At 42.2% G+C, this 20,656-nt stretch overlaps 1 protein-coding gene across 1 annotated transcript in view; it reads left to right on the top strand.

Moving 5' to 3' along the window:
• The window catches only part of LOC308314374 (voltage-dependent calcium channel subunit alpha-2/delta-4-like), a 236,686-nt gene that overhangs the window by 204,681 nt on the left and 11,349 nt on the right, over positions 1 to 20,656 (top strand). Inside the window, exons 33-36 of the mRNA XM_080761976.1 lie at positions 41 to 102; positions 2,286 to 2,300; positions 2,857 to 2,901; positions 6,560 to 6,622. Coding sequence (XP_080618102.1) covers positions 41 to 102; positions 2,286 to 2,300; positions 2,857 to 2,901; positions 6,560 to 6,622 — 185 coding nt within the window. The remainder of the gene's footprint in view (positions 1 to 40; positions 103 to 2,285; positions 2,301 to 2,856; positions 2,902 to 6,559; positions 6,623 to 20,656) is intronic.

Genomic DNA, 20,656 nt, shown 5'->3' with positions numbered 1-20,656 from the left:
GTGTGTGTGTGTGTGTGTGTGTGTGTTCTTCTAATTTTAGCAATCGGGGTGCAGATGACCTTGGACTTGCTAGAAAAGAGGTTCTGGGCAATCGCCAAGCAGGTAACCAACGCACGCATGCATGCACGCACACACACACGCACACGCACACACACACACACACACACACGCACACACACACGCACAAGGCTGCATACATGTACATTTCCAGTGGTTTTCTAGTTTTGTAGTTAGTTTGACTCATTGGAGTTTCACTGAGACCCCTTTTCCACCAGTTGGTTCCCAATGGTTCAGTTCTTTTTGGTTTTTAGTCTAGTTCAGGCATGATGCAGAGAGAGAGAGAGAGAGAGAGAGAGAGAGAGAGATTTACTGTACTGTACACACGCGCGCCAATTATGCAGCTGACCAATGTGTTGTCACTGAAGATTGGTACTCTATGCGCTCCTCCTCCTCTGTCTCAGTGCCAGCCAGCATAGGGCACCCTGCCTCCCCTGTGGGTTCTGTTCCCACTGGGGGGGGGGGTTGTGATATACTGTATCGCTCTCATCTTAAATGGTCTTCTAATGTGCTGAGCAAGGGATTAATATGTACTGCAGCAGAGCTTGAACAACAAGATCAAAATATCCACACTTTTCCCCACACATTGTCCACATTATATAACAGAAAAAAACTACCAGACAGAAAACACAAAAGAAATCTACCTGACTTACCGGAAAGAAACCTGCAAAGCTAAATGGAATGCTATTTAGCCCTGAGTAGAGAATGCAACATGGGCAGAATATACCCGAGCACGGTGAATGACCCAAAACGAAGGGAAAGCCTTGACGAGATACAGAGACAGACGAACTCAGTGAACACAGCCTTGCAATAGAGAAAGGCCGCCAACAGACCTGCACGCTCCCATAATGGAAGACAGAATACTGTATGTTATCTGTCTTCTAACTTCTAACATATAGACCAATTATAAACAGAGCTTCTACCTTTATAAACACGTTTTAAATTGGAGGCTTTTTTTATACATTCGTTTTGGGGGAATCATTTACTTTTAGTCACTTTTGGGACAATTAATGCTGCTTAATTGTCCCAAAAGTGACTGTAAAATGATTGCAGCTATATGATACGTATAGCTTGCGGAGTTAGTTCAGTCAGATATACTCGAGCGGCATTACTATGTGGGTGTATTTACAGTGTTTGCAAGACCCACATGTCATACGCTGATGTGGCAGTCACTTGATCAATTGGGCAGGGCATTTAAGCTCACCTACAGCATGCTTTCTTCCTGCCTTCCTTGTGCTTATATGGTTCCTTGTTGTTTTTATGTGATGTTTTCTCTGCTAATTTCTGTTCCCCATGGTGGGATAGTTATTGTATATCTATCTATCTCCCTGCTCTTAATGTTTAATGATGGTGTTTAATTGTGCCGAGCATGCAGGGAGAAAAATGTAGCAGAGCCGAACGCCAAGATAAAATATTATGTGCACGCTTGTTTCTCATTCAAATATTGGTTAAATCTATCCGTGAGTTATCTGACTGAATTCTCTCAAAACAGTAGGTCGCAGTTTACTATGAAAACCTGCAAAACCTGTCAGTCTGTCACGCCTCGTGACACGCTTCATACAGCACATATATGGCCAATACAGAATTAATTCCATATGTTGATCTGACCCCTTCTGACCTCATCTGACCTCATCAAACCCTGTGCACTCAAGACACCGCCCCACCGCTGCCACCCTTAGATCTCCATATATGGAGCTGACCTGTTCTGACATTCCATATGTTGATCTGACCTCATCAAACCCTGTACACTCAAGACACGCTCCATATGTGGCCAGAGCTCAACAAACCCTGTACACTCAATACACTGCCGCTCCTGCCATCTTTAGATCTCCATACATGGAGCTGACCTGTCCTGACATTCCATTATGTTGATCTGACCTCATCAAACCCTGTACACTCCAGACACACTCCATATATGGCCAGAGCTCATCATACCCTGTACACTCAATACACTGCCGCTCCTGCCATCTTTAGATCTCCATACATGCAGCTGACCTGTCCTGACATTCCACATGTTGATCTGACCTCATCAAACCCTGTACACTCCAGACACACTCCATATATGGCCAGTACAGAATTCATTCCATTATGTTGATCTGACCCCCCCCCCCCCCATGCCAAAGCGGTGACCTGAAAAGTCTGAGAACCACTGATGTCAAGTATAAAAGACAAATAACCAGAATCTGTTGTAATCGTTTTTTTCTTTCCCTTCTTTTTTTTGCTCCCAGCCTGAGGATACAGACGTAAGTAGATCATACAATCTTTTTTTTTTTTACAAAAGCACTCAGGTTATACTATTGCTGTGGTCCAGATCCAGATGTGTACAGTAGGTCATAGCCATTCATTTGTGTATTAAGACCAAACATTATCCTTGTTGTCCACTCACTGACTCTGACCATCCCTCTGCGCATTTATTCCTTATCCATCCTGCCCCCCCCCCTTCTCTCCCCCTCTCTGTCCACTGCCCCTTCTCTACCCCTCTTCATCGTCTCTCTTCTTGTCTACTCCTTTTATGCTCTCTCGCTCTCTCTCTCTCTCTCTCTCTCTCTCTCTCTCTCTCTCTCTCTCTCTCTCATCTCTCTCTCTCTCTCACTCTCTCTCTCTCTCTCTCTCTCTCTCTCTCTCTCTCTCTTCTCTCTCTCTCTCTGCCCACCCCACCCTCCGTCTCTCTCTATCAAATTCAGAAGGAATTCATTTAAATTCTGCAGTGTGTCTAGTCATCACGAGTACATGAATCTTAATCCAAGACTAATGACCTCTCCTGTCTGTCTCTCTGTGTCTCTCCCTCTCCCTCTGCAGTGCACGGCCATCGAAGGTGTCTGCCCTCTAAGCTGTCAAAGCAATGTAAGCATCCAACGATCAGCCTCACCTTATAGTCTTAATTAGTTTTTCCACACAAATGCATGATGACTTTGTGATAATCTGCAGGATTCCAATAATTCTATAATAATTATGTCTTGTTCTTGGACATAATATGTGTGTTCTCCAGTATTCAGCCTAATAAGCCGACATAGGTCTGCTATATAGCTGGGCTGGCTTAATTATGCAAGACAGTTTCGTCTCCAAGGCCTGTCTTTGTTACTGTCATTCAAAGTCCACCTGGAGTGAGAAGGACTAGAAGGACTATACGTAGACTAGATTGAAAAGGAGCAGACCAAGTACAGAGCCCAATGGTTTAATTTAAATGGTTTAAATGCCTGAACACCGATTAATCAATTTGTAAGTGAATCTATCTTTGAAACGTTTAATCTGCAGCACAATTGAACAGTATAGGGTCCTTGCTTCATCTCTCTCTCTCTCTCTCTCTCTCTCAGCTAATGGGTCCTTGTCTGCATGGAGTCCCCTGTTTTACTGTGTTCATTATATAGGGCTGTCGCGCCATCATGACATTTTACCGGACCATTAATTGTCACATAATGAAAAGGGTATCTTTGAAAGACAAAGAAGAGGTCCCCGAACACAGCTGTCAGACACTTGCCAGATAAAGGTTAGCTCTTTGATAGGTCGACGTTCCGGGTCGCTTAGACCTTCCATCAGGACAGACAATGGAGGGTACTATATGCACTATGCATAAAGTGAATGGGAAATCAAGTTGTAAATCAATAAGTGGCAAAGTGACTTGGCAAAGTGAGTTTAATGAATGAATGAATGAATGCCTTTATTTGCAGACTCAGGGTCCATAAGTAAGAAACATACAAAACACAAAATACAACATACAAAAAACAGACAGGCAGGCATTTGTGACAGTTATAAACAAAGGCTTTTTAAGCAAGCAATGCCTTCTTAAGGCTAGAGGAGTATATATCTAGTGCAACTTTTGACAGGGTTATTTATACTTTAGACCATGATGTTATTCACAGACTCGTCCAAGCGACGCGTGAATCTATGCATTAAGTTCCCGGAGAACAGCTTGAAAAGTAATGACCCTTAGCAGCCACAAACATTTCACTTGCACTGCACCATATCTAGGCTTTGTGAGTCAAATTCTCATGGCATCATTATACGCTTATACTTGAAGTTTCTGAATACTTGCTTTTTTGTAGCTTGACCACAAGTGGGCAGTGTAGAGTGGTGTACAGTAAGCTCTAAATAGAGTAATAACTGCTACTGAACACTTACTGAACTTGCGTGCGAGGGTGTTCGCCTGTGCATACTGCACATCCTACGATACTGTCTGTGTATGTCATTATCATTTGTCAACTCTTCTGTAATAAAATGTCCAAGATATTTGACTTCACTACAGACACCGAGAGTGTTAAAAGATAGTTTAAAATCAGGAAATGTTTGACTTTTGTCCTCTTTTGTTCTACAAACAAGAACAACACTCTTACTCAACTCAACTCAACTCAACTTTATTTATAAAGCACATTTAAAACAACCATAGCTGCCACAAAGTGCTGTACAGTACATAGGTAAAACAGTAAGTAAACGCATAGACTAAAAGCACAGAATACAAAGACAACACACAAAACAAAACACAAAACAAGGGAAGGAGGGTGGGGGAGGCTAGTTCAGGAACAGAGGTCTCATGCTGTGTTAAAAGCCAAAGAATAAAAGTGCGTTTTAAGCGAGGTTTTAAAATGGCCAGAGAGGGGGCCTGCCTAATTTGCAGGGGAAGGTCGTTCCAGAGCTTGGGGGCAGCGATTGAAAAGGCTCTGTCCCCTCTAAGCTTCCGCTTCGCCCTCGGGACCTCTAGCAGCATCAGGTCAGCTGACCTGAGGGAGCGGGCAGGAGAGTAGGGGTGGAGGAGCTCGGAGAGGTATGGAGGGGCGAGACCACTTAGAGCTTTAAAAGTAAAAAGCAGAACCTTGAACTTAATTCTAAGGTTCACTGGCAGCCAGTGGAGAGAGGCGAGGATGGGAGTTATATGCTCTCTCTTACGCGTGCCAGTAAGAAGTCGGGCAGCCGCGTTCTGAATTAACTTACTGGCATTATACTTGATATAATTTTCAATGCCATACTCGGTACATAATGTCGAGCAGCTGCTGTAGTCCAGCGCTACTTATGGGCTCAGTATGACTAAATCATCTGCATACATCAAATGATTGACAAGATCATTACCCAGCAAATACAACAGTGTTACAAGCATTCAACTGTTTCCATATATATTATAAATGAAAAAGAATAGGCGAAAATTCCTCCCTGTCTGACCTAATGCCGCTTAACGTCGTGTAATGCAGTCAGATAGACTTTTTTCTGTCTGGATGTGTGGGCTGTCAACTTGTCAACTGGCCATAAAAGTCATTTTTTTTGCCACTTAGTATGCGTTCCTGCATGACTTCCGGGTATGATGATGATGTCCCGCGCGTACATACCCTCTATACAGGGTACAGTAACCATCAAACATGTATAGACCACACCCCACAGTGAGAAGGTCATGGAGATGCAGGTCATTGGCTGCTCAGATAACCAGAACCCACAAGTGCACTCCCTCAAAACCATTTTAGACCCACGCTAAATGGAAAAAAAGGTCTATGCAATCCCATAACCCATTCTGACCTGAGATCAGATTCATACGAGGTTTCCACTGGACACACACTGGTCTGATGAACCCATTCTGACCTGAGATCAGATTCTAAAAATGTCAGTCTTTCTTCGATTTTTCAAAAAAAGCAGACCTACAAGCTCGTAGCGCGCCACTCGGTGGCGCGCTATGAGCTTGTAGATCTGCTATTTTTCAATAGCTAAAGCATAACATGATGCTAACACCAAAATGGGTTCCCGGTCAGAATGGGATAATGCAAGATTACAACATTTATCAGAAAACCTTGACAGTGTGTAAGTCATGCAGGTCTTCAATATCTAAAAGACAAGAGAAGTGATATTAGTGGATTAATTTGTCACACAAATTATTGCGATTTGTACACTTTAATTGTGTTTCTGTCATTATAACATTGTTTGGAACATTATGAATGCATCTGTTTAGCTGTCAGCCTTCGTGAACAAAGGTTGCACAGGGCAGATGTGACAATAACACATATTTAATGACTTTATTCTTAAAAATAAACATTTATATAGTGGAAATATAGCCTGTGGAAGAAGCTCAAAACGTGCTCAAAACGTGCCGCGCTGTGACGTGTTTTGAGCTTGTAGAGCTGCTTTTTCCACTATATTTGAGATTTTTGAGTGGTGCAACAACTCCAAGGAACAGCAATGTCCCTGTACACCTATGTACCATTTTGTGGTCATGAGCTATGACAGTTAGTGCCAGTAGGGGCGCTGTTTGCCAGAAACAGAGCGAGAGAGATAGTATTAGTGCTGCACTGTTGCCTGCTAATGAGAGAGAGAGAGAGAGAGAGAGAGAGAGAGAGAGAGAGGAGAAGCGAGGAGGGGGGGGGGGGGGGGAGAGGGGAGTTGCACCACTCAGTTCACACGGGTGTGATTTTTTTTTTTATATATGAAAGAAAATTGGGAAATTATGACCATTATGAAAAAAACTAAACAGGACTAGTGGTCATTAGGCATATTATTTAGTATATTTACCATATTCATTTGTCTCCAGGATCTCAACTGCTACTTGGTGGACAGTAACGGCTTCATCCTGCTGTCCAAAGAAAGGAAAGACGTAAGTGTTACAACCTTTGAATTTGTTTTGTTTTAACCCATTTTGGGGCGGGACCCCCCTTTTGGTGTTTTAAACATTATGTTATAATTTAGCTATTGAAAAATAGCAGATCTATACAAGCTCATAGCGCGCCACCGAGTGGCACGCTACGAGCTTGTAGGTTGTTTTTTTTTTAATCGTGAAATTCTGCCTCAATTCTTTTCAGAACTAACGTTTTTAACTCAAATCTTTGGGTCGGAGGCCAATTACATATCATTTGCGGGGTCCTTGACATGAAATATTGAGTGATATATATAGGCCTAGAAACATAGGTATTTCTGAAAACTGAATGGGTTAATACAAATTGTATTCATTTGTGGCTTATTGTGAGTAAAGAGCAAGTCCTTTGCAAACCTTCAAAGGCATATAGGAGAAAACCAGACAAGGGCCCCAAGAAAAACAAACACCTGCACACCGTCTTCAAACGCAGGAAAGAACATTTTCGTGGGAATTTAACAACGTTTCGGTTTGTTAGACCTTCACGGGTAAAAAAAAAAAGTAACAGTTTGGGACACTGTGAGGTTTCCACCTTACAGAGACAATTATTATGCTGAAGGTTGAATAAGTTAGCAAAAGCAGATAAGTGATGTGACACATAGTTAATGAACCGGAGTGGAATTGGTTCAGCCTGATTTATAACAACGACTCCCGTCGCAACGAATTAAGCTTTAGCTTGTCTATGTAACACGTACGCTAATTGGCAAAACAACCAGGATGGGTGCTTTGTCATTTTCGCTATAGTGTGAGTGGGGCTATGGTCCAAAGCCTCTTAACCCATTCTGGTCGACGGGAACCCCTTCTGGTGTTTTATTAAGCATATTAGGTCATACTTTAGCTATTGAAAAAAATAGCAGATCTACAAGCTCATAGGTCTGCTATTTTTGAAAAATCTTGAAAATGTGACGCAAATTTTGAATATATATTCTTTCAGAGCGAACATTTTTAACTCAAATCTTTGCTTCTGGGAGGGTCCCTCATGGAACATCATTATTTTCAGATTGGGGGGACGGAGGCCAAATACTATATCATTTTCGTGGTCCTTGACATGAAAATAGTTTGAGAACCACTGACAGAAAAGCGTCATGATTTAGAAGACATTTTGTATAAGAATCGTCCTCAGGTCTAAATGGGTTAAAACGCAGTATTCTGCAGTTTTGGGACAGCAGGAAGGTTGATGGGATTACAGGGTATATAGCAGAAATGTGCAGGAGAGAGAGAGAGAGAAGGTTCTGGTGCTCAAGGCCTGCGGGGAAATATATGGTTGTGCTGGTCGTATAGCCCCCCCCGCCACCATTCATCATGTGGTAACAGTGTTCAGCTGTGTGGCTCACAGTATTCTACATGAGGCTCTGTGTATAGATCACTATATGACTGTTGAAAATTACATTATACTGTAAGTGCATTTTTTCCTTCTTTTTTGAGTGGTGCAACCACTCCAAGGAACAGCAATGTCCGTGTTCACCTACCGGTACCTATGTGTTCGTTCACATACCTACAGTACCTACAGTACCTACTGTATGTGGCCATGAGCACCAGTATATGAATATGAGTACCAGTAGGGGCGCTGTTGTGCCAGAAACAGAGAGAGAGAGATAGTATTAGTGCTGCACTGTTGCCTGCTAATGAGAGAGAGAGAGAGAGAGAGAGAGAGAGGAGAGGAGGTCGGGGGGGTGTTGCACCACTCAGTTAACACGGGTGTGATTTTTTTTTACATATATACAGTACATACTGTACATACGTACTGTACATACATACATGTATGACAGACAGTAACACGTCAGGGTAATATGGCTATATGTGGGTACTTTATAAATATACATACAAACAATACAAAATAGGGACAAAAGTGCATTTATAATGCACTGTGATGTGCTTATAATACTTCATAAACCTTGTTATGGTGTTTCTGTATGTAAACATTTATAACAAGTGTTATGAAGCCTTAAACGTGTATTATAATGCATTATTTAAATGTCTTGCTGTCTAAGGTTAATGATGAAGTTGTTGGCGAAGTGCCATGGCTATTTTTGGACATGTCAGGTGGCCAATGAAGAAGTAGTACAATTTCAGCACTTTTTTTTTTGTTTCTTCTTTCTAATTTGCTCGGCCCAAAGAATTGGGTTTATTGTCATGACTTGTCAGGAGCCGAGTTGGCTTTGTCCGAGGCTTATACAGGTCTTTAAATAAATTACTTTTTGAAACATCTGGGAAAAATGAACGGGGGAAATCCTCTTTCGGGCCGTTCGTCGTTCATAACGGGGGCGGGACCGCGACGCTCTACCAGGGCCAGGGGTCTGCAAGCTTTTTTAAATTCAGAGCCATGTTTTTATTAAATTTTTTGCCGCTTTCGCCTTTATTTTATTTTTACTTTTTTATAGAGGGACAGACATTAGGCTGACAGGAAATGGGCGAGAGAGATGGGGGAGTGACATGTGGGAGTGAAAATGACAGTAAAGGCCGTCGGGATCGGGAGTCGAACCCGCTGCACACTGCCAGACTCGGGCTGCCGACCAAGGTGCCTGGACCGCTGAGCCACGGCCCAGGCCATGATTTTATTTTCTAGAGTTTACATACACATAGTGCATGCATAAACTTTCCTTAATGATTATAGTATCTGGTTTCAGTATTTATTTATGATGATTTATTATTAAGTTTATTGTAGCAGTCCATTTGTATTGGGGGCGGGGGTCGCGAGACATGCGGCCAAAGCATTTAATGACACCACATTAAAAAAAATCCAACATATTTTCGATTGTCCACGAATATAACTTTTTCCCTTCTTTTTTTTAAAATATTTTCTTTCACATTGTTGTCCCAATGAATGAACCACTGTGAGAGCACTTTGAGTAAGCACTTAGTGCATAGAAAAGTGCTATAAAAATGCAATTCGTTATTATTATTGTCATAATGGTCATTAGACCATTATATTGGGAGCAACGCACCTTACCTCCCAGACTCCCTCCCCGGTCAGAGTTGAGAGTTTTAATGAATCTAGAATTATGTGCAGGATGTCATTTACATATAAATGTGAAGGATTTATTTGACAAATGTTATTTTTAAATTGTTTATTTTAAACTCTCTCTCTCTCTCACTTATGCCAGTGATCCTTTTATAGTTTGTGCCGATGTTGGCACCCGGTGTCAATAAGGTTGCCTAATTTGTGTGGGGACTGCAGGGGAATGAGTTGGACTCATGAGTTTAATAATTATAGCCTGGGTTTTCCAGCCTGATTTTCTGCATTCTGCAGGTCTGAAAAAGCCAGGTCACAAATTATGAAATTAATCTCAGTATTTGCAGCTGATTTATGAGTATTATATTCTATGGTACTTGGTAAAGTGTGCAGGTGATAGGTGACAGGGTGTCACCGTGACACAGGTGACAAACCTGCCTCGCAGAGAGAGAGACTGACGGGAAGATCGCTCCAAGACTGTTGTTGAGCGATGCTGTATAATTTGTGTGATGCTTCTGGGTTCTTTTGAACCCCTTATGGTGTTTTAAGCCATTCTGACCTGAGATCAGATTCATACGAGGTTTCCCCTGGACACACACTGGTCTGATCAACCCATTCTGACCTGAGATCAGATTCTAAAAAATGTCAGTCGTTCTTCGATTTTTCAAAAATAGCAGACCTACAAGCTCTATGAGCTTGTAGATCTGCTATTTTTCAATAGCTAAAGCATAACATGATGCTCACACCAAAATGGGTTCCCGTTCAGAATGGGTTAAGCCTTGTGTTATACTTTAGCTACATTGAAAAATCTACAAGCTCATATAGCGCAGCACCGAGTGCAAAGATATGGATCTTTGGATATATATATATTCTTTCAGAGCCAACGTTTTTAACTCAAATCTTTACTTCTGGGGGGGGGGGGGGTCCCTGGAACAACTTGGGGCCAATTACATATAATTCTGGGGGTCATTGACATGGAAATGTTTGAGAACGACTCACGTGGAAACCCAGGAGGTTTTTCAGAAAACTGTCACGATTTTAGAAGGCATTTGTTGAATCATATACTCGGTGTCTAAATGGGTTCACGTGTCTGTTACATTGCAATACTCACTCCATGCAGTGTTGTTTTTCTCCTCCTAATGGCCACTGGCCTCATGGGGAGGTCATGACACGCGCTGTGTGTCAGTGACAGAGTGACACAACAAGGCATGGTGGCCTCTGCATGGTCATATAAGGGTATATCATCAACAACATCTGGACAGCCCTGCACGTTGTTCTATCTAATCCCTGCCGGGCCGCGCATTAGTGAAGACAGCAGGTGTGTGTGTGTGTGTGTGTGTGTGTGTGTGTGTGTGTGTGTGTGTGTGTGTGTCATCTTGAAGATGGATTAGGAACGAACCACGCAAGTGTAACAAGCAGCTCTCTCTCTCTATGTGTGTGTGTGTGTGTGTGTGTGTGTGTGTGTGTGTGTGTGTGTGTGTGTGTGTGCGTGCTGCATTTGATTTGTGTAAAATGTTTTCCATGGTTGGACACACAGCCTAAAAGAAATAACAACAGCTGGAGACATTAATCACAATTAATTATCAATATGACAAATTGTGGAAAATAGCCCATCGTGTACAAGCTTGTGGATCTGCTATTCTTTCTCTGTTTATTTTTTATATAAAGAAAACATAAAGTGAAACTTTTCAAAAGATTTTGCCCACAATAGGTGAGGGACACATGGGTTAATGTGGTTGACATTATCATTCAATTAATTACATTAATTGTATTGTTTATTGTTTATCAAACATCATACTTGGCTACATTCACCTAAAGGACATGCACAGCATGTCATGTATGTCAGAAGCAGGGATTAAACCCAACCGTATGCATGCTGCGTGTACATTAATTCAAAGGACTAGGACTAAACAATCTATCTTCACTTCAACCATTTTGGACTGAGGTCGATTAGAAACCCACGTTTCTATGTCAGTGGTGCTCAAGCTTTTTCATGTCAAGGACCCCCAGAATTATCTCTATTGGGCCACGGACCCCCATCTCAAAATATGTTGTTCCAGGGACCCCCCCCCCAGAAGCCAATATTTTAGTTCGCTCTGATATATATATATATTCAAAGGTTTGCGCCACATTTTCACGACTTTTCAAAAACAGCAGACCTACAAGCTCGTAGCGCGGCACTCGGTGCCGCGCTATGAGCTTGTAGATCTGCTGTTTTTCAATAGCTAAAGTAGAGAACATAATGCAAAATGGGTTAAGGCTGTGTTGTTGCTTTTACGTTATAGGTTAGCAGCCAAGCCAGCCATCACTCAGCCATAAGGGCAGATTACCATGGCCCATTAAGAGCCATTATTACAAGGGATTCTGGCCGAGACTATAGCTAGCCTATACCAACTTACTCATTAACTCCTATATGTTAAAGTGCTTTCAGCTGGCGGTCACAGCTCGTCCCCTTGATCCATCAACGCTTACATTTCAAGCATTCAGCTGGTGCTTTTATCTAGCCTGGTAAACCATCCCGGTGTGCGTCATCAGCGCTCATACCATATTAGGTGAGGTTGCGGCGAAAGGGCCTTTCTGTGTGGCGTTCTCCCCGTGGCCCCACCATAGGTATACCCTCACAAAACACATGCAGTAATCCTGGTCTCTATACTGCCTCCCCCATTCCTGAAGGAGGGGAATTCTGAGATGATAGAATGGTGATGGATGATGATGGTCATGGAAGGGGGGAACCTTCATGGGCAAAGATAATAAACTTCAAAATAAATAAATAAAACGGTCAAAATGACTTCTCAGACATGCTATATAGTGTTAGGAACAGGAATAGAAATAGGAACAGGTTGGAGTAACGCATGAACTCCTTCTACGAGCTATACGTCCAACCGGGGAAACTCCCCCCTGTCATGTGATAAGAAGCGGCCTGCTCACTCCTCATGCATTGAAGGAAGCATGGGCTCAGTTTGGGGCTCTCCCCAGGTTTACAGCTTAGGCAATTGGCACCAGGTGAAAACATGGGGTACAAAATCATGGGATAAAACAATATTTAAAAAAAAATACTTGATTATGCAGGCTAAAATTATTTGATTATGCAGACTAAAATCCTTGAATTTGCTATGAAATATGCTGGGTTTTAATGTGATTTTATGTGGTGAAATTAGCCGAAAGTTGCGAAATATGTGGGAAGTCTGCGTGATTAATACGTGTCCTTTTTTAAAGAGATTTATCCCTGCCTGATCTGCTCCATTTGACTGATTATGCGGTAAATTATGCAATCACAATCACACATTTTCCTGGAGGGTCTAATAAATAAATAAAATAGTTTAGGAAACACAGCGCTGCTAGTTTGGGGGGACTCCTTTCATGCTGTTTCACGAACCACAGATGAGAACAGTGGGGTCAGGACATGACTTTGGTGGGATCCCCAGATGACAGTGAAGTGACAATTTAAAGACGGCGCGCCGTGATTTTAATACTTTTTCTGTGTTGTATATGTTTCTATGGAGCTATAGCCTCGGAAACCCAGTCGTTTTTATTTCCAGGGAGAAAATAAAAGTCTGGGGCCGAGTCCACTTCAATTCGGCATAGAGTAGCGCAAACGTCGGTCTCTCTCTGCTGATTTCTGATCGTCTGCACCTTTGTTAAATAGACACAGACACTCCTCTCTCTCTCTCTCTCTCTCTCTCTCTCTCTCTCTCTCTGTGGCTCTAATTAATTAGTGTCTAGTTTCTCCCGGCAGATCCTGCCGGGAGCTGCCTATGCCATAGCATACAGTATACTGTAGGTGAGTTCCAGTCTACTATGGAGTTCATATTACTCTAATTAGACCCCCAGTGTGGTTATGTCTTCCCTGTGTATTTTTGGTTTCTTCATGAGGTTTTATTTAGCTTTATTCCATGCATTATGCTTCATATTTATCAGTATTCAGTAATATGGATGGAACCTGCAAGCTCCACTCTGTATAGGTATAGGTAGGTCAGCCTCTCTGAATGCTTGGTCACCCCACTGGCAATCCTCCATCCAGTCTGCTTACACAGTGCAAATCCTCGCTGTTAATTCATCAATTGGAACTCTGACAGTGTACAAATGTAAACAAATGGACCTTTTACAGGTCCATTTGTATATACGCTGTCTCAAAGCATTAAGTTTAAGGTGCTGCAAGTGATATTTTTGGGCTTAAAACAAAAAGGTTTTTGTTGAAATGCTAAAGCAGCTGTATACATTGGCAGTAATTATTTGGCGTCAGCTATATACAGACTAAAGTGTTTGTTCAGTAACAGGGGTCTCTGCAGCTTTTTAACCCATTTAGACCTGAACTCGATTCTACGAAAAATGTCTTCTAAATCTTGACAGTTTTCTGAAAAACCCATGTTTCTATGTCAGTGGTGCTCAACCTTTTTCATGTCAAGGACCCCCAGAATTATCTATATTTGGCCGCGGACCCCCGTCTGAAAATATATTGTTTTCCGGGGACCCCCCCCCCCCCCAGAAGCAAAGATTTGAGTTAAAAACGTTCGCTCTGAAAGATTTGCGCCACTTTTTTTTTTAGGTTTTTCAAAAATAGCAGATCTACAAGCTTGTAGATCTGCTATTTCTCAATAGCTAAAGTATAACATAATGCTTAAAACACCAAAAGGAGTTCCCGTCTTAAACATATTTTTTCTTTCTTTTAGGTAATACTTTGGTACTTTGGTATATTTTGATGCCTTACACTCCCACACATGCCACGGCATACAAATGCAACTAGTTCGCATGGAGACAGAGAAACGCTGCCGTTTTGTATTTCAGTGCGTACCTTCTTCCAACAATAATATATAGCAGAACCTTCGGTAAAACAAAAACAAAACTCCCCGTGGAGAAGTCAAAACTATTTGTCATTGAGCGTTGAAAAAGCAGCCACCGGAGAGGTGGTGGTTGACATGATGAATGTCCTCCCCATAGGCGGGGCGGGGAGGGTCAGCCAGTCCTTGGTCACTATAAAGCCACCACTGCTGACTGGATGCAACGTGTGTACGTGTGGGTTTTGTGTTTTGGTGCTTTGCACCAAATGAATTGTGGACTTTTCAAACAGTGGTTCCCGAACCTTTCGGGTCGAGACCTAAAGGACAGATTATACACATTTTGCCTGCAGGGTCCCAAAGTATAGTGGATAGTATAGATTTTTACCCAAGTCGTGACTCATGGGTCCTGACACTGTTTGGGAAACAGAGGACTGAAAATAAGAGGACAGATGTAGGACAGATTTGTTGTTGGAAAAGTGAATGTGTATGCTGGGTATTTTGGCACGGAAAAGCCAGAAACGTAGTAAGCTTAGAATTACTTTTCTCTGGCAGCCCGCCAGAACCGTATAGTCTATACGTTTACTAAGCTTTATATTCTTTAATTGATCGGATCGAATCGTTAGCTGCCGCTCGTTAGCATCACAGTGTAAAGTGGGACAGTGGCCGCGGCCATTTTGAAGATGCGCGCGCATCCACCTGCACTCTATAGTGCTGCTTTCAATGGCCTGTATCTCCAAGTCGGCGCAATGAATGTCGTTTCTGGTGAAAACAAAGGTTTTTCAACGGCCGTCAGCAGGCGCTGTGATACGGTCGGGGTTTCTTTCTGCACCGAGCGAGAGAACAACCTATTTGGCTCTTCAAAATGAAGGTTGAAAGGGGGAAAAACCTTTGGCAATGCGCGATAAATAGATTAATTAATCCTGGCAGTCATTGTGTTAGGTACAGTATAGGCCTAATAACATAACATTTGGAAAGGAATTTGCTCCGATAATGACATTGGCGAAATGCTGTATCAGTGTTTTTGTTGTTACACCGTTAAAACCGGGAAAACATCTGGTGTCGTTTTAGATTTATGCATTGCATCTTGCCACACTGTGAGCTTGATAACATTTTTGAATGACCATGTGAAAAGTGTGAGAACTGCTGATTCAGAAGGCTTTTTCTAGAATCAACCTGGCTGGGTACACGCACGCACGCACGCACACACACACACACACACACACACACACACACACACACACACACACACACACACACACACACACACACACACACACACACACACACACACACACACCGGCGATAACTTTTAAACTAATATTTTAGTAAACCAAAGAGTCCGATATACTTTGCCGTGGTATGAATACACTCATTTTTCAATATTTGTCACACTTCCCCAGCAGCCCCTTACCTAAGCACATATTCTGATGAAATGTTATCTCAACTTTCTGCTGAGGATTGTGCCTTTTTTTTTTTTTTTTTTTTTTTTTACAAAGTTTTGTGTAAACGCCAAGAGGGAGTATCCCTTTTCTCCAGGAGAATGGGTCTGGAGAACACACTGCACCTATACAGTACAGTACAGTACAGTACTGTAGTAGCAGCAGCTATAGCGGCCGGTAAATATTTAATCATTGGAGAAATAGAGGCACTGCTGACTTCAAGAAATGGGTCACCTTAACCCATTCTGAACGGGAACCCATTTTGGTGTTATAGCATCATGTTATGCTTTAGCTATTGAAAAACAGCAGATCTACAAGCTCATAGCGCGCCACCGAGTGGCGCGCTACGAGCTTGTAGGTCTGCTATTTTTGAGAAATCGAAGAACGACTGACATTTTTAGAATCTGATCTCAGGTCAGAATGGGTTGATCAGAAGACCAGTGTGTGTCCAGTGGAAACCTCGTATGAATCTGATCTCAGGTCAGAATGGGTTAACAACTGCACTATATAGCGTTTCATTTCCCAGCGCAGATTAGCTGAATAATGCTGTAGCACAGGCATTTTTTCAACAGATTTTGACCCACGACCACCACCATTTCGACCGGAGAACGATTCTACATATTAATGTCCTGACAGTTTTCTTAAAAAACCTCATGTTTTTATGTCAGTGGTTCTCAGACTATTTCATGTCAAGGACCCCCAGAATTATCTGTATTTGGCCGCCGACCCTCATCTGAAAATAAGTTGTTCCCTCGACCCCCACAGGGGCAAAGATTTGAGTTAAAAACGCTCGCTCTGAAAGAATAATACATTCAAATATTTTTCACTCATTTTCACAATAGCAGACCTACAAGCTCATAGCGCGGCACTCGGTGCCGCGCTATGAGCTTGTAGATCTGCTATTTTTCAATAGCTGAAGCATAACATAATGTTTAAAACACCAACGGGGGTTCCCGAGAGCTACTTATAGGGACCACCACTATTGGAGATTGTTGTCTCTGCTTTTAACCCATTCTGGACGGGAACCCCTTCTGGTGTTTTAACTAAGCGTTGTGTTATACTTTAGCTATTGAAAAATAGCAGATCTACAAGCTCATCTACGAGCTTGTAGGTCTGCTATCTTTGAAAGATCGTGAAAATGCTGCACAAATCTTTGAATGTATATTCTTTCAGAAGACTTCAGGCCTAATTCCCTCTGGCAGTGGTGGAAAAACTACCAATACTGACATGTAGAAATACTGAAATGTAGAAATTTGTCGCGACGCGATATACAGGGCTGAAGTCGGTATAATGTATTTACTTTTCTACAAAGTATAGTAACTAAAGTTTTCAATTGATTGTAGCGGAGTAAAAGTAAAAATGTTGCCTCTGTAGTGAAGTAGAAGTCAAATTAAGTACTGCAACATTGAAATACTTTAGGAAAGTAAAAAAATACCTCAAAGTCTGCAGGACAACTCATGAATGAATAATAGAATATATTTTTATTGAATATAAAATGAGCAATATACTTATTATGGTTTGGCGATGAATTGGATCTGCTTTTATGTACTCTGAATAAAGCGCATCTCCCGAATCCCCCGTACACAAACAGCATGCAGACCCAAAACAACAGGTGGTAGCTGGGGTGGTGGAGGCCGGCCTGGGTGAGCAGCAGTGTTTGAGCAAGACAGCAGTGTTTGAGCAAGACAGCAGTGTTTGAGCAAGACAGCAGTGTTTTAGCAAGACAGCAGTGTTTGAGAGCAGCAGCAGTAGCATGACAGGAGCAAAGCAAGCAGGGGATGAGAAGTGCAAACTTCCAGATTAACAATAAAAGGATAACACAAAAAAAAGGTAATTGGGACTGTGGAGCTGTGAATTCAATTCATCAATATAGCATATAGCAGAATGGTGAGGGAGCCTTCCTTCCTGGTGGTACCTGCACTCCCCAGTTGTTGCAGGTTCGACCCCCCCAAGGCTGGCCAGTAATGTGTCGAATATGAACGGTCCAAGTGTCATTGAGCAAGACGCCTAACCCCCTGGCCTATAACTGCTCTGTGGACAGCCATCAGCTGGGTTGGGCTGAAGCCCAATTTCCCCCACGGGAGCAAGCAGGTCAATATTTTTTTCTGACCAGTGAGGGCATGTTTTATCCCTGCTTATTAGTCAGACTGAATGACACTGGAATGGAATGTTTTCATATGTTCGATAACATCATCATGTAACCAAATTAACCCTGGTGTCCCTAAATGATGAAATGAAATTTCATAATTTTAACTTAAGAATAGCGTCTTGTCAGAGTCAGACAAAGGAGAAGAGCTTAACCCCCCTTCGTTTTGTTTTATAAATGGAACCCTGCCGATATGTAGTGTCACTGTATTTTTTGATCAATACACGTCTAATCCATTAGCTCAGTGCTTATATACTTGTTTCCTCAGACACCCAATACAGCGACATAAACCACAGGGTGCTATAGTATGTTGCCCGAAAGCTCTCAGCATCAATCAAACAAGAATTGATTCCAGCACCTTTCCCCAGATGCTGTCAGGAAACGGATTAATGGTAGCCTAACTGGGGCTGACAGTGGCTCGGGAATAGGAAGGTTTCTGCTCGGTTCCTTCTCCTGTCTACATTGTCAGAGAAGAGTTACGACATTGAGGGGGCAGAAACCGAGCGCTCGAGCGCTGTTCATGAGCCTGAACTGAGACAAGCTGGAGTTGGAAATACATTGTTTTCAACAAGGACGGCGCAAAATAAGAGCTATGTTAAGCATTTGTGCAACATGACGACTGTTTTAAAGTATTGTACAGTAACGACTAAAGTCTCTGTAATGTTTATGTTGTACTGTTACTACAAAACAATCTAAAATAAAGGTTTTTAAGATCATTAAAGCTGGGCTATAGCTGTTGCATGAGTCCAACGAATATCTGCATACTTCCGGTCCAGGACTTAATTGTCCCTGCAGTTGCCCAGCCAGCACGCCCACTTGGTTGTCCCCCATTCTCAATAGAAGTCTATGTAGGAGAGCTGCCATTGGACTGGCCCCATGAAGTGAACGCAGTTTGCGTAACTCTTGTCTATAACAAAGGCTCTGTAGCCTACATTGTGAAGTGTCCTTGAACCCCAAGCTGTTCCCGGTGATAGCGGGTTGGTGCGTTTTGTTTCCTGTGTGAATGTGTCTGTGTCGGTGAAGGGGCATGAATGTACTGTACTGCACAGTGCACACTGTAAAGCACTTTGGAGAGAGAGGCCCTACTATACCTAAATGTACAATTTAACTGCGCGCACAAGGGAGTTCGGCACAGCGGCTCCTCCTCCAACCCAGGCGGGGGAAATTCCTGCTTTTCCTCCGCAATATTGAAATGAGACGTGTCAGCCGCAGTCACTCTGAGAGCACAAGGCACAAGGCACGTGGAGAAAGGGAAAAGAGAGGAACTTGTAAGTGTGAATAGTATACTGCTGAGCAAAAAGTTTGCCTGAATAATTCATGGGCTACAGTGCCGTGTGCTCGCTGCTCTGAATAGATGCGTTGAGGTTAAGGCTAAGCAGCCTACCTTGTCTGGGAGCGTTCAGAGTTGATGACATTGATTCACGCAGTGGGATTTTACACGCAGTGTGATTTTACATTTATACACTGCGGCCGTTTAATGGATGCTGTGTCTTGTCCAAGGACACTTTGACTGGACGCCATAGTGCTATGTGTGCATGCAAATAAATAAATAGGGGGGTGTGCGTCATTGGAAAGAATAGTATTTATTAACTTCCAGGAATGTGTTTCAATCGTTTCAATTGAAATGGGCCTTGAGCCTCCAGGGGCCTCCAATTATTTTCTTTTGTAAAAAGAAATAGTAGTGGTATAGCAGTTATACCTTACAGGCTTACAGTAATTTCAAGACAAAGTCAAATGGTTTAGTCAAGCTGCTTTAGTGTATTTTTCTACTTGGCTGTGCTGTATGCTGTTCATGCTTTGAAGTCGGATAATGCACACAAAAAATATATATAATAATAATACATACTAATAATTCATTATTAAAATGATGACGTCAAGAACTGGGCCTCCCGGTCCTTAAGGCCGCCCCTGGCCGGGACTATCAAACAATAATACAATATCACTATCTAACTAGTTGCACAATGTTACTATAATAGTCTACTGGTTGCCAGCCCATAGAGCCCCATTGTGAACCCAGACATGTTTTAGAGTACACCAAGGTTTTAGAAATGTGGGTCCCCAGCAATTAGAAACTGCCGGTTGCTAACTTGCGTATGTTGAGCAATTTTCATAATTGGCATAATATGTGACCATACCATTAACAACCTATAGATGGCCAAAATTCACTGGGATAAACTCATTGGGCTGAAAACATCCATAGCCACCCAAATGTGCTATGGCCGTTTTAGCCCAAGGAGTGTTTTTTTGTGCAAAAGTATTGCTTGGAATGGATTCAGCTTCATGAAACCCCCCTAGTTTGATACATTACATGCTACTTAAAGCATGATGAAATTTTGATTCCCCCCCCCCTTATAGGTTGTTAATGGTATGGTCACTAATATGCTAATTGTGAAAATTGCTCAACATATGCAAGTTAGCATCCCGCAGTTTCTACATGCTGGGGAGTGGGGACCCATACTCGACATTTCTAACAAAACTTTGGTGTACTCAACATGTCTGGGTAAGGGTTCACATTCTGGCAAGTATAATGTAAATGTACAAATAGATATGTACAATTCATATATGATGTATACCTTATAGTGCACATTTGATTAATCGCAATATTAAATGATTCACCGTCAGCACATATCCTCCATTGCTGCTAAAGATATTTTACCATATCTGCCATAAAGAGCTTTTATC

This window comes from Protomyctophum bolini, assembly GCF_963924005.1.
Source record: "Protomyctophum bolini genome assembly, chromosome: 4".
Taxonomy (NCBI): domain Eukaryota; kingdom Metazoa; phylum Chordata; class Actinopteri; order Myctophiformes; family Myctophidae; genus Protomyctophum; species Protomyctophum bolini.
The sequence above is the reverse complement of the archived record's forward strand: the minus strand, read 5'-3'. Positions and strand labels throughout refer to the sequence as shown.